General features: G+C 41.8%; 1 protein-coding gene across 11 annotated transcripts in view; it reads right to left on the bottom strand.

Moving 5' to 3' along the window:
* Positions 1 to 13,506, bottom strand: part of TAF5L (TATA-box binding protein associated factor 5 like) — a 140,072-nt gene that overhangs the window by 95,893 nt on the left and 30,673 nt on the right. For 8 of the 11 annotated variants that reach the window (XM_085611926.1, XM_085611929.1, XM_085611923.1 and 5 more), the window contains one exon: positions 6,211 to 6,315. The exons of the other annotated variants lie outside the window; for them this stretch is intronic. In XM_085611926.1, coding sequence (XP_085468052.1) covers positions 6,211 to 6,315 — 105 coding nt within the window. The remainder of the gene's footprint in view (positions 1 to 6,210; positions 6,316 to 13,506) is intronic. 11 annotated transcript variants of the gene reach the window in all.

The following is a 13,506-nucleotide window of genomic DNA, read 5'->3' as shown; positions in this document are numbered from 1 at the left end:
CACATATGGACCATAGGCGTCCTTCCTACTTCAGCACTAAATGGGCTTCTACACGTGTGTTCTCCTCCTACTCCACATACTCACGGAGCACACATATACTGGTCAAGAAGAACACACCGTTCATATTGGGAGGCACATATAGTGACCCCTCTGGCCGCAGCTGTATCTGGGGTACATTGGCCACACAATCCGTCACCCTAGCTTGCAGTTATGGGCCTAACACAGATGACCCCGACTATTTTACCACCCTCTGGGGACACATACTAAAAATAGGCTCCACACACGTCATATGGGGTGGAGACTTTAATACCGCTATCTGCCCATCTATGGACTGCTCCAATCCCCTTCCTCACCACTACACCAATGCTCGGGAGACCCTCTCTGGTCTATTTGAGGACCATGGCCTTGTTGATGTGTGGAGATATGGGCACCCCACACAGAGAAGGCACTTTTTATACAGCAGGACATTCAACTTGGTCTAGACTGGATTACTGGGTTTGTTCCCGGGGAGCGACACCCTGGATCCACACTGCTAATCATTTGGCTCACACGCATTCAGATCATGCGCCGGTGTACCTTGAATTGCTACCTCCCAACTCTATTGTCACCCCACGTTGCTGAAGACTAATACCTGAGGTGCTGCTAGACACTGTTTCAGGCGGAATTAGGGGAAGAGACCACAGCTTTTTTTTACTGAAATAAGGGTTCTGTCGAAGATTTGGGTGTTATCTAGGAGGCTTTTAAAGTTACAATCAGGGGCATCTGCATAGCGAAGAGTTTAGGAGTGCTTCGTGATATCAGGACTAGGCTGCGACGCCTCGAACTTGAAATAAAGCAACTTGAAACAGACATGTGGGCTGCTAATTCCAGTGACAAACGAGCTGCACTCCATAAAAAGCTCACAGAGTATATCGACACTGCTACCCAGGAGGTCAAATTTAGAGGTAAATATTTCATCGCCCGCAGATACGGTGAAGGCGAGAGACCTGGCAGAGCATTGGCGAACGCTATCAGGAAACCTTCGGTTTTCTAGCTACGTACTGGACGTTGTGGAAAGGCATAGAGACAGTCAAAACACACTCAATGTTTTTGTTACATTTTATAAGGCATTATACTACTCACAGTGTACTTCGCTCCTTATTTAACAGATATCACTCTTGGTTGGCTGGGGAACTCTCAGCGCGAATTCCTAGCAGCACCATTTGAAGACGATGAGCTGCGTGGAGCTATAATGCAAATGGCGTAGGGAAAGGCACCGGGCTCCGATGGCCTCCCTATTGATTTTTACAAAACATATATTGATCAATTGCTTCCAATACTGAAGGAGGTCTTCATGGAAGCCCAAGAGGCACAGATCTTACCTACATCAATGAGGGAAGCACCAATTACATCACTGCTGAAACCGGGCAAGCCCGCAGACCACTGTGCGTCTTATAGCCACTATCTCTTATAATTACAGATACGAAAATTCTTGCTAAATTATTGGCAAACCGTCTGTCTGCTGATGGAAAAGCTGGTTCTCCCAGGCCAGGCTGGGTTTATTCCGGGGAGAGCCACTTCCCATAACCTTAGGACCTTATTCTCCATCCTACAGGCAGTCGATCCAAGGCTGAAATTGGTGGTGGTGTTTCGATGCCTCAAAGGCCTTCGATTCAGTGAAATGGGACTACCTCTTCTCCATTTTGCAGAATATAGGGCTTCCGGTCGGCTTCATATCATGGATCCGGCTCCTGTACACCTCGCCTACAGCAAAGGTCTTGATTAACGGGCATACCTCTTCCTGAATCTCTATCCCGTGGCACACGCCAGGGATGTCCACTCTCTCCCCTACTTTTTGCCTTAATTATGGAACCCCTGGCGGCAAAGATCAGACAGCATTATAATCACATGGGCCTCCGGTGCTTCCTGCGCCCAATACTGATCTCACTCTACACAGATGATGTTTAACATATAGGTTAAAGACCCATACCAAAATCTTAATCCATTGCTGCAGGAATTTGTTAAATTCAGCGGCCAATCAGGTATCCATATTAACTGGTCCAAATCACAGATATTCCCTTTGACCAGCTCTGCTACTCCCTTTGAAACAGACTTTCCACTCGGGTGGTGTGATGCCGATGTCAAATACTTAGGTATCCGTGTAACGGCGGACCGGGATGAGCTAATGCGGATCAATTATGGGTGTGCCATGGAACAGATCTCAAACTGCATTGCTCGGTGGATTGCCCTTCCCTTAACTATAGCTGGACGCATATCCCTTATCAAAATGGTGATCCTCCCCAAGTTCTAATATCTTTGCCTTAACATTCCCTATGATCCTGGATGACATTTTATTGCCTCCCTACGTTCGGAATGGATTTGATTGGTTTGGGGCGATAAACAACCACGCAATCAGTGGGACACATTATTGCGGCCTTATTCACATGGTGTCTTCGACATACCCAACTTCGAACTACACTATATATGCGCCCAGGCACACTATGCAAATTTTTTGGTTCCATCCACTCCGCTATACTCCCCATGTCGCCACTGAACACTGGCTTACAGATCCTATCCCACAGCTTGGTCCCGTATTCGAGACCATATGCATGCGCCCTGTTTATATTCACCTCTCCTACTGCTCACTTATCACCCAGATATATCACTACTGCAAGAAGGTATATTCAAAAGAATGGCGCATACACGAAACATCAACTGCTGGGGAGACCTATATACCAATGGCAAATTCCGCACCTTCCAACAATTGTGCCCCGATCCCCCACCGTTCATTATGGAAAAGTTTTTATATGCTCGCCTTCGCCATGGTATCCAAGCTAGTAACATTGCCTACCCTTCAGAGCCTCCAACGCTGGCCCCTCTCCACCGCGTCCTACGTGCTCCCACCGCTTCACACTTCGTGTCCACACTTTACCACACTCTATATAGTGGTGTTGAGTATCCTCCATGCGCGGCTCGCAGTAAGTGGGCGACGGAACTGGGCCAGGACCTTACTAATGCACAATGGCTGTTTTGCTGTAAACAGACAGAACAGATCTCCTCCAATAGCTGACTCCGAATTATTCACTATAGATTTCTACACCGTAGCTACTACACTCCAGTCAAACTCCACAAATTTGGTTTGAGGGACACAAACCGGTGTGACAGATGTAAAATGGAGCAGGCCGACTTCTTGCACCTTGCTTGGGAATGCTCAGACGTACATACTTACTGGAGTCACGTCCTCACAGCCCTGGATGCTATGATCTCTATGCCTATCTCGAGATCTCCTACTTGGGTATACTGAACAAATCCCAGTAAAGCACCGAAAATTTGTCTCCTTTAGCCTTGCCATAGCCAAGAGGTGCATAGCCTGCAGATGGGGAAGGGGACGGGTGCCCAAATTTAAAGATTGGCTGTCAGATATGATTCTATGGCAAGATCAACTTTGCACTTCTGCTGAACTACTCCCACGATCCTCCCGCCCGTGTGACATCCGGGGCCAACTGCAGACGTATTTATTGGAGCACCCCTGCAATGATGCAGACACATACTAGAGTCTAATTCCAATTCTCAATGAATATATCCATCATTACATAATATGTCCTTCTCTCATGGTGGCCCCGATGGACCATAGTTTTTCTTACATAGCTTTGCACCCCCCTGGCGTTCCAAGGCTGCTACAGTCTGTGATGACAAATATATGATGTTGTGTTTTCTCTTTGCATCACGTATGCTCCTTTGTAATGCATAATTGCCCTCACTGCTAACTTATATTCATGCTTGATGGCCCTTATGTACTGTACTCTATGTATGCCGCATGGTTTCCTATGCTCTAGCTGTATGTTCACTACGCATATTGACGTATGATTGTATACTCTTGATGGAAAACGCCAATAAATAAATTTAAAAAAATAAAAACTCTTATAGGAAGCTGCTAGACGTTTGTTAATCTAAAAAATAAGTTTTTGGATTTAAAAAAAGCACACATTACCATTGTACTTCCTGGTACTGAAGGGAACTACTGTGTCTGGATATGCTCATTGTGAAATGGCAGCATGCTGTGACTCATAGTAAAGTTAGCCAATGGCTGAAGTAGGCAGACACATTGCTCCTTGATGCATGATGCATGCTTGAGTGGGATGGAGAAAAATGTGAATGACAGAACCACCGACAAATGGATGACATGTGGCTGAAAGTCCCAATAAGTAATCATGTCATACACATAATTGAAGTAAAATCAGGTTTCAGCTAACAGGACTAAAAAAGTAATTTCTTCTTCCATTGCCTATCGGACTCAGAAAAAAAGAAAGGCACAAGAAAGAAAGACATGAAAGAGATACACAAAAAAGAAAAAAAATATTTCATTCAAAGGAGTGTCGGCACAAACTATATTAGGCTAAATGGTATTTTAAGATTAATCCAGTTTGTAAACATTTATGAACTGCAGATCAAAATGTCTAAAGAGAGCTATACTGAAGTTAAATCCTAACTTTAAAAGATAAATCCTAACTTGTTGGCCATTTACAAACTTTAGATGTATCAAGTTTGTCATGAAACTGAGGTAATCTTGACCTCCTTGTACTCTAGTGATCTTACAATTTTTCAGAAAAGCTCTAAAACATGCACTCATTTTAGACTGATCTCACTTTTGGACTGAGAAATTAAGGTGTTCGCTAAATTAGCGTGGAGTTATTTATTGGATAGGATTAAAGAAAAGTTATATTTGCCAACAGAAGAACTATTTTAGATTGCAATCCTGCTCTATTTATAGTATTGTGGCAATATGCCATCTGGCATCTAAGAGCATTCAACAGGGCAACAAAAAAAACATGTACCGTTGCTTGGTTGGTTACTCAAGAGCATTTGGCTAGGTGAGTAAAGCACATCTATGCACCAAAATTAATAAATTAGGCTGTGATTCAAGCTTACTAAAACTATAAAAATGTTTCCATGAAAAATTGTTGGGCTTATGCAGGTATGGAGCAATGGTAGCAATATGAAATATCTTGGACTAGATTGTAAGCAATATTACGCTCTGTACTAAATAAATCCAGAATATATGTACAGTAAGTGTCATTTATCATGCTACAGCATTCATTTTCTTATAATTCTGTATTAAACATTACTTTTTAGACAACTTACTTTTTTGGATCAATAGTACTACGAGACACTTAGATGTCACTATAAGCAGGTGGAAAATCCTATCCTTTTTGGAGCCTAGGGCTTTACAGTAAATCTCAGTTGTATTGGTAAGATTGCTCTGCAATATTCTATTACCAGCTGATGAAACTGTCTCCTCTTTTTAGTAAGTTGATTTGGAAGTACAGAGTGGACATAATTCAAAATAAGACCAAAGTTACAAGGATAAACTATTAAAATAAGGGACTTGTAAGATTCTCTTTTACATTAATCACCTGTTCAGCAGAAATTAAAAAAAGAAAACCTATAGCTTGCTTATTTACTTATGACTGCAATCCCTTCACTTATTTTAATTACAGAGGGTGAAAAGATCCTTTAGGTTTCCATTAAACCTGCCTCGGGTATGATCAGCTGTATGAAAAAACATTCAGTCATTGTGACTGTTCGAAGCTAAAGTTTTCCTGAAAAGTACTACATTACCATTAAATTGTTGAAGAAATTGTAACCTTGTGTACACCAATAAAAGGCCAACACACAAATACGAAATCTCAACAAAGTAAGATACCTTGAATATACACAAAAATGAAGTATGCTTAAAAAATTTCTATAGTTCAAAATGAAATGACTGAATGCTCAGCTTATTTACTACGATCGAAGAAAGGTTTACTAAGATGATGCTCAGTTATGTCACTTGGAAGCTTTGGTTGCAAGCACAGAAAAGTTGCAAAGGTTTTTTTTTTTACTAACCAATCATACGGAGAATGGATGCATGGAAATGTCAATCAAACATAATGCTGGAAAAAATGAGATTTAAAGAACTTAAGTTTGAATTGAAAACAAAACAAGAACATTCAATCAGGCCAAATTATTTATCGACACCTCTTAAGATAATGCTGGATATGAACTGGTATAGTGCACAGTACCATCTATAATATACACCGTTGACACTGGACTCAAATTAAAATAAATTATTCATTTAATTTGCTACATTCCCAAGACATTAGAGCTTACAAACTGCACTCAGGTTATTAATAACAAATTTGTAAGCAGTGTGAAGTACTTTATCTTCCACCATTCCACCTTATTCCTTACCTGAAAGAAAATTTCGTAATTTTGAAAACTGGATTTCATACTGCTGAGGGTCAGCCTGGCAAGGTGAAGAGGACACAATGTTGGCACAACTTGACTCCGCTTGTACTGTCAGATGAAGATAATACAAATAGGTGGGACATTTTTGTTGTAATATTTATGGTGCAGATGAGAAATCTCTACAAAAGCAACCAACTGTGCTGAAAAAATGTTTTCCTTTTGTTAAACACACAACCTTTTGCTTAAGATTTTGCACTCCTTTGAAATACATCTAATACAGCAAACTTATCTTTATGAGCTTGCTAAAGGTAATCAGTTATCACATAGAAATAAATAGTGAAATGATTATAGCTGCAAAGCGCCATTCTATCCAAAGGCGGATTTCAGCTGACCAGACAAGATAGTCGAATTGCCTACTGCTCTTCAATAAATCAGTATGTGGGATAACATTTCTTTCCACACTAGGCCGAGAAAGTTTACTGTTCCAAGGAGGAAAAGAAGAATGTTGATAGGTTGTCATAAGGAAATGTGCAATGCTGCTTGCGCAAAGGACATCTGTTCTAATGATAATGCTAATGTAGCACCTAGAGTAATTGTGGTGACATTACAATTATTCTTACATGAATTAAGATAAAGGGGCCTGATGTACTTTAGATGTATGACAAATAGTTGTCGCAATTTGTGCACCAAACATTTTGCAAATAGTCTCCAATTTTGTGATGCGACCTAAGTACTAATAGGTCATATCACAAAATGTCCAGTTGCAGAACGATCTGCCTCATGAGTATTACTTAAGCACCCAGAGGTTATCTGATAACTTTCAAAGAAGTAGCTGTTGCAACGGGAATTGCTCCCCCTTGAAAATGGGTTACAATTTGCTTTGAGGAGTGAGTAACTTGCAAACCACTCATACACAACATTGTGAATTCACTTTCCAGTTCCCCTCCTATTTGCGATTCAAAATTAGTCGTAATCCCATTTTGTGATTTAGAAAGGCTTTATCTGGAACATATAAACAAGCCATTTTGTGGTTGCAACCCTGGTCATTTTGCCAATCGTAGGGTTTGCAAACACAATATTCTTTGGTACATTTGGCCAAAATTCCGTTCAGAAGAACGACTGCTGCTTAATCAATGTTAAGTCTTGCAGCTACAGGCTGGAAAAAGAAAGAAAGCACTACTCATTTGTTACATTTAATAAACAATTTTCCTGAGGAATCAAATCAAGATGCAATGGAAGGCAGACAGTGTGCAGTCACACTCTCCTTTTAAAATCAAAACAGAAAAAGAGACCTTGGCAACAACAAAGCTCATCTGCCGCTTGCGTTTTTTTTGTTTCACTCCAGGGTTGGGGTTGAAGGGTTGTACAGTTATTAAAAGATGGTCTGTGGGAAATGCACTTGCTACAATGTGTTATCTGTTTGGTCAACCAGAACAGTATACTTACTATGAGTGCAATAGGTGTTTGGCGTAGTTTATTGTGCATTTACAGTCAGTATCTTGGACTTATTAGGGTAACGGTCTGAAAAGAAAACTAAATAGCTTACTGAAATGACATTGATACAAAAACGAAGAATCAACCTTCCCTCCTAATTTATAAACACGTCGGGTGCTATTGATGTGACCTTTCCCTCAACAGTGCAAGCGATTGGGCCTTGTTGATGGGAACGTCATATCAAAGAAACGAGCACAGGGAAAGCTGCTGCACTTGCAGCTTCACTGCTACCCCCATTCTTAACCCGTCACTGGAACAGAAATTCTTCTGCTCTGGCCAAGAGGGTTGCGACATCCTCATTTGGTGCTTTCACTAAGCACCAGGGTATATAGAGTCTAATGACGTGGCGCATAGCCACCAAAGGTATGACCTTGACTCCCGCCTAAGAGATCATTAAACCGGTTTGCACTCCTGCTCTTTCAGATACTTGAAGAATGGCAACCTGCTAATGAAAAACATTAATTTGGGATATTGAAGAAATGTAAGTCTTCTACTATTTACCGTTTCCCTGTGGGCACTAAACTGCCCTGTGTACCATGCTCACAGGAAGGTGTTTGGAAGAGGAGATACTGCTGGAAAGCTGTGATCCCCAGCTTTCAAGTTATAATCTCTCCCCTTAGGAACAGTTCCAGGTGATCGCAGCGGGACGCAATTGCATGGTGCTTCCTCTGTTATGCATTTATTGATAAGAGTGAACATTTGTGAATACTTTGTTTTTGGTCTTGTAACATGGATTTCTGCATATACTGTTTTCCTACAAAAGTCTTTAGATCAGTTTCGGATTTTTTCATGAATTCCCCTATGAAGAGTTGTATGCAGATATGAGGTGGTTCAGTCCTTTGTAAATGCAGGACATATTTGAGTTCTGTTATTTTGCAAAAGGTCATCTTCCATGTGTTTGGTGTGAGTTTGTTTCACAATCGTTTTGCTGGTTGTTGAGGGGTAACTAATACACTTAAGTAGGTGGTGTTGGTGGTGAGTAGGCACAACAGAGGATTTTTGATGCTTGAGGAAAACCATCAGTCTTGGAAGTTATAAAAACAATCTACAACCATAAAACACATTTGCCTATTAATAGTCAGACTTTGAGGAAGGCCTCTAATCACCAGCCTGAACAGGAGCAAGAGCCTGATGCAGGCCCGTCACTCAATAAAACTAATAAACCAATTCAAAGCCCATGTAGTAAAAAGGTCAAAAGAGACTTAAAACTATTACATATTATACTTGCTCCTGATTATAAATCAAAAGGCCGGCATGACATCCTCAACAGATCTAATATAATCAAACTAGTAGATGGCACCCCAGGGTTTGTAGGCCTTGTAACGGACGACATCGAATCCATCGAATTCCTCCCACCAAGAGGCACACAACCATCTGAGGTAACACTAGTAACATTCAAGTCAGCCTATTGGGCAGGGCTATTTTTGGATCATAAGGCCACCCTGCGGGACTGGGGCATCCGAGTTTACCCATATTCCACTCCAGGGTACCCCCCAGCACTACTAAACCAGGAAACGCCACAAAAAAAAAAAAAAACGGATCTCCTCGATCTGTGTCTCACTCTAGACCATACTCTATTTTAAAAAATGCGTCTGGGCCTGAAATATGTAACAACCAGTCTTCAAATGTGGTCACTAATGTCGATTTACATCAAGGCTGGAGTTGGCTCCCAGCTATCTTATCAACAAAAAGATCAGAATGACCACAAGGTACAGAGTCCACGGGTGATACTATTAAATCTCTGGAAAATATAAGACCTCAAGTATCTATATTACCAACGAGGCACAACCCACAAGCAGCCTCCACATTCTTAATTTGCTCCTGGAACCTCAGCGGACTTCAACAGAAAACTACAAACACAGATTTTCACTCTTTAATTTGTAAACATGCTGTAAAGCCCTGCAGCAAACTTGGGCTTCACAAGGCTGCCCGGTCATTGGCTACATCGATCTATGGAAATCAGCACTGAAGGACAGCCGGTATGGCCACTCAAACGGCGGCTTGTCAATATATATATCAATCAACTTAAAAGGTCCAATAACACAACTAAAACTGGAGGTAGATGGGCTGCTGGGTGTCAAAATCAACGCATGGCGGGAACATCGTTCACTCATTTTCTTAAACGTATATATCAATCCAAACACACGAACAAAAAAAGCACACTTGGTACGATTAACAGAAATTATGAGTGATTTAGCCATGGAGTACTCTGACTCAGACTGTATTGTCACTGGGGATTTTAACACCAATTTATTCCAGGGGCCAACAGAATCTGAAGGGCCCTTTTTATTCTCCTTGAATGAGCCAGAGTTACAATCTAAACCGGCAAATCAAGCCTATTGTGGCCTGGGTGACCTCTGTGTGATGCGCTTTTACAGCGCAGGCTATCTGGTTATAAATGGAAGATCGGAAGGCGACACCCCTCCTAATTGGACCTGGACAAACGGAAAGAAACGATCTTACCTGGACTACTCCATTTGTAACTCAGCTTTGCTCCATTGTCTGATCAGCTTTCGCATCCATCCGAGAACAGAAAGTGATCGACCTCAGGTCATAGCTTTCAAAACAAATTTAGGGAAGCATAAATCCGCCCCCTAAACAAGCGGGGGAATATACTCCGAAAACCTGAAGCGCCTCAGATGGAGTGAAGACATCAGCCCAAAGATCCTACTAGCAAGCATGGAGCTCATAAGAGGTGGAACTGATCAGGAAACTTCTCCGATAGCGACATGGTTGATGCTCTGCCTCCATCTGATTAATCTTTTTCCATAAAAACAGCACTCCCGAAGAAGATTCTCTTCGCGCCAGTTTGCACTTTCACAACAATCGAAGTTACTTAAGACTGCCAGAAACAAAGCCTTACGTCTACTGGTAAAAGCTCCAGGGAACAGCGAATGCTTAAATCAGTATCAAGTAGCCCAAAAGGCACTCAGGCAGGAGATCACTAAAGACAAACGATCACATGTTAAATCAATTCTGGTGTAAATTAGTGTATGAGAGCAAGTGCCGAAATTCACGATCATTCTGGGCCCTAATCAATCAGTCTAATCCGAGTACATTGAGCCTTGGATCTGCTAACATCCAAGAATCAGACTGGGTTATCTTCCTTACCGACCATTTTAGATCTCCAGAATTTCTAGGTGATACAGGAACCAGCCTCGCAAGAAAGAACGTAACAGATTTTAACATCAAGCAGAGCATGCCTACAGAGTGCTTGCATATCGATAATGAGGACTTTCAGATGTCCCAAGAAAGGGTTGCTACTGCTGTGTCAAAAGCCAGATCAGATGGAGCTCCAGGCCCAAATGGCCTGCCACAGAACCTGTTTAAATCTGACGTGGCTTTCTGGTCAGGTCCACTGACAAACCTCTTAAACTTTGCTCTGAGAACAGCAACAATTCCAGACTCATGGCGGGGTGCAATAATTCAACCTATTTACAAATCAGGCTCTCGGGCATCCCCCAATAATTATAGACTTATTGCACTGCTGGATATTGAGGCAAAGCACTATGCGGGTCTCCTGTTGGAGGAGTTGAGACTATGGGTAAATGACCACAATTTGATCCCAATTAATCAAACAGGCTTTACTGCCAAGTTTGGGACGATGACCAATTTATTAGCACTGTCAACTATTGTCGACAAAGCTCTCTCCACATCTAGATCAGTGTTCTGTTGCTTTGTCGACTTTAAAGCAGCATTTGACAGGGTTCCGAGGGCTGCTTTATGGGAAAAGTTGAGGAAATGGGGGATCCCGGACAAACTTTTGGAGGCAATAATACAACTGCACTCCAACACCTGGGTCAGGGTGAAGCTGGGGTCCGGCACGCACCTCTCGCGGAAAATCTCGACATCAAGTGGCGTGAAGCAGGGATGCGTGCTGGCCCCAATGCTTTTTAATCTGTTTATAGCAGACCTGTCAACTTTACTGGATGATACTAACAGCCACCCACCAAAGGTAGGAGGCATGACATTAAGTAATCTTTTATATGCTGATGACTTGGTCCTTTTTAGTCTTACTAGGGTTGGGCTGCAAAGACTTCTGGATAAATTGTATACTTACACGACAATGAACCTACTAGAGGTTAACCTAAAGAAAACACAGGTTGTCCCATTTGGTCGGAAACGGCACATTGTTGGTGGATGGGCATATAACAACATAAGCCTTGCTGTAGGACACTCGTACAAGTACCTAGGTGTCCACTTGGACTCTAGGGGCAATCTTATTAAACATCGGAACGAGATTACAGTTAAAGCCATGACCCTTGCGGTGTCATTAGCAAAGATCTCGAAAAATATTTCTGGCCCAACTCTCTTACCACTTCTAGAAGTCTTGAGAGCGAAAATTGGCCCGACTTTAGCATATGGCATAGAGATCTTTAGAGGCAAGCTGAATACCGCCTTAAACCAACACACGACAAAAATTCACAAAAAGGTACTCCATCTGCCAAACTCCGCATCGCCAGCTCAGGTAAGATTGGAGCTGGGGATATTGAATTATGACATCTCCAATATGGGTACATACTTAAACCTTTGCCACAAACTGAGGCAAGCGGAACCAGGAACATTAGAATCCCTAGTCTGGATGGAAATAACCCAGAAAAACCCTGGAGGCACGTTTGGTTGCCTGTTCAAGGACTATATCCTCCAAATGTCGGTGAGTGAGCTATGGGCCCTTAACCCCAGCCGGGCAGTATTCAAAAACGCCATTAAAAAATATGTGAGAATGAGTTCCCTTATATCGGATAAGGCACTATTTACTAAACGCAGTCATGCTTGGGCCCTCGTAAATTCATACAGACGGCTAGCCCCGGCTACTTACCTCTCTTGCACATATTCACTGTATCTAAAACGTAGTTTTATGACAATTAGAATGGGCGATTGGCGCTTCCTGCAAGATTTGCCCCCTTGGCGACGCACGGCGGAAAACGTAATCTGTAGAGGGTGCGGCAAGACTGCCGAAACTCTGCTACATGTAGTCTGTCTTTGTCCAGCTTTTAATTCTCAACGCAGGTTCAAACTCAAAGCAGACTGGAATAGGTTGGGTGTCCGGACATGCAGGCAAGCCATTATTGAAGCCCTGAACCCCGACAATACTGATTTAAACCTGGGTTTAACAACTTTAATTCAGCAAGCATATCGTAATTTTATGTAAAATAGGCCTTGCTAACAAAAATTTTATGGGAAATGAAATGAAGACTACTATGCTTTGCAATCTAATAGGTCAATACCGTTTTAATCTGTATGCTGTACCTTCATAGTCATCATAACAAGCAATGTCTGAATAGTCTCTTACATAATAGCAAGCGTTTAAAAATTAATGTAACTGTCATTGCCTCAGACGGTTTAGGATCTAGAAAATTTCTACTCTAGTCTGGCTATTGATCTGCTGTCCGTCTATTATTTTAAATCAGCTGGTTTTTAATGTGAAATTTTGTAATTTTGTAATATCTTTTAAAGATATCTGTGTTATATCTAAATAAAGATTATGTACTGCTCCAGTCTTGGAAGTTGCCAGGGTGGTAATGAGCCACACCTTATTAATCAGCTCTTCTGGCACAGGCAACCAGTGTATTTATCATACTTTATCCCTTTACCAAAAGAGCGTTTGGAAAATTTGCCTCATAAAATCCATCTCTCTTACGAGGACCAGCCTGATGACGAAGCACGTGACATTGTTTGGATGAGGGCTTTTCATTATATTTAGATAGTAGACTGCTTGGTCAAATGAAGCATGAAAATGTAATATGAGATACTCTTTTGCTTGATTATTCAGTTAGGTTTTGGTAAGATTGTTGGTTATAAAAA

This window comes from Triturus cristatus, chromosome 6, assembly GCF_964204655.1.
Source record: "Triturus cristatus chromosome 6, aTriCri1.1, whole genome shotgun sequence".
Classification (NCBI taxonomy): Eukaryota; Metazoa; Chordata; class Amphibia; order Caudata; family Salamandridae; genus Triturus; species Triturus cristatus.
Note: the sequence above shows the minus strand (reverse complement) of the source record. Positions and strands in the feature narration are given on the sequence as shown.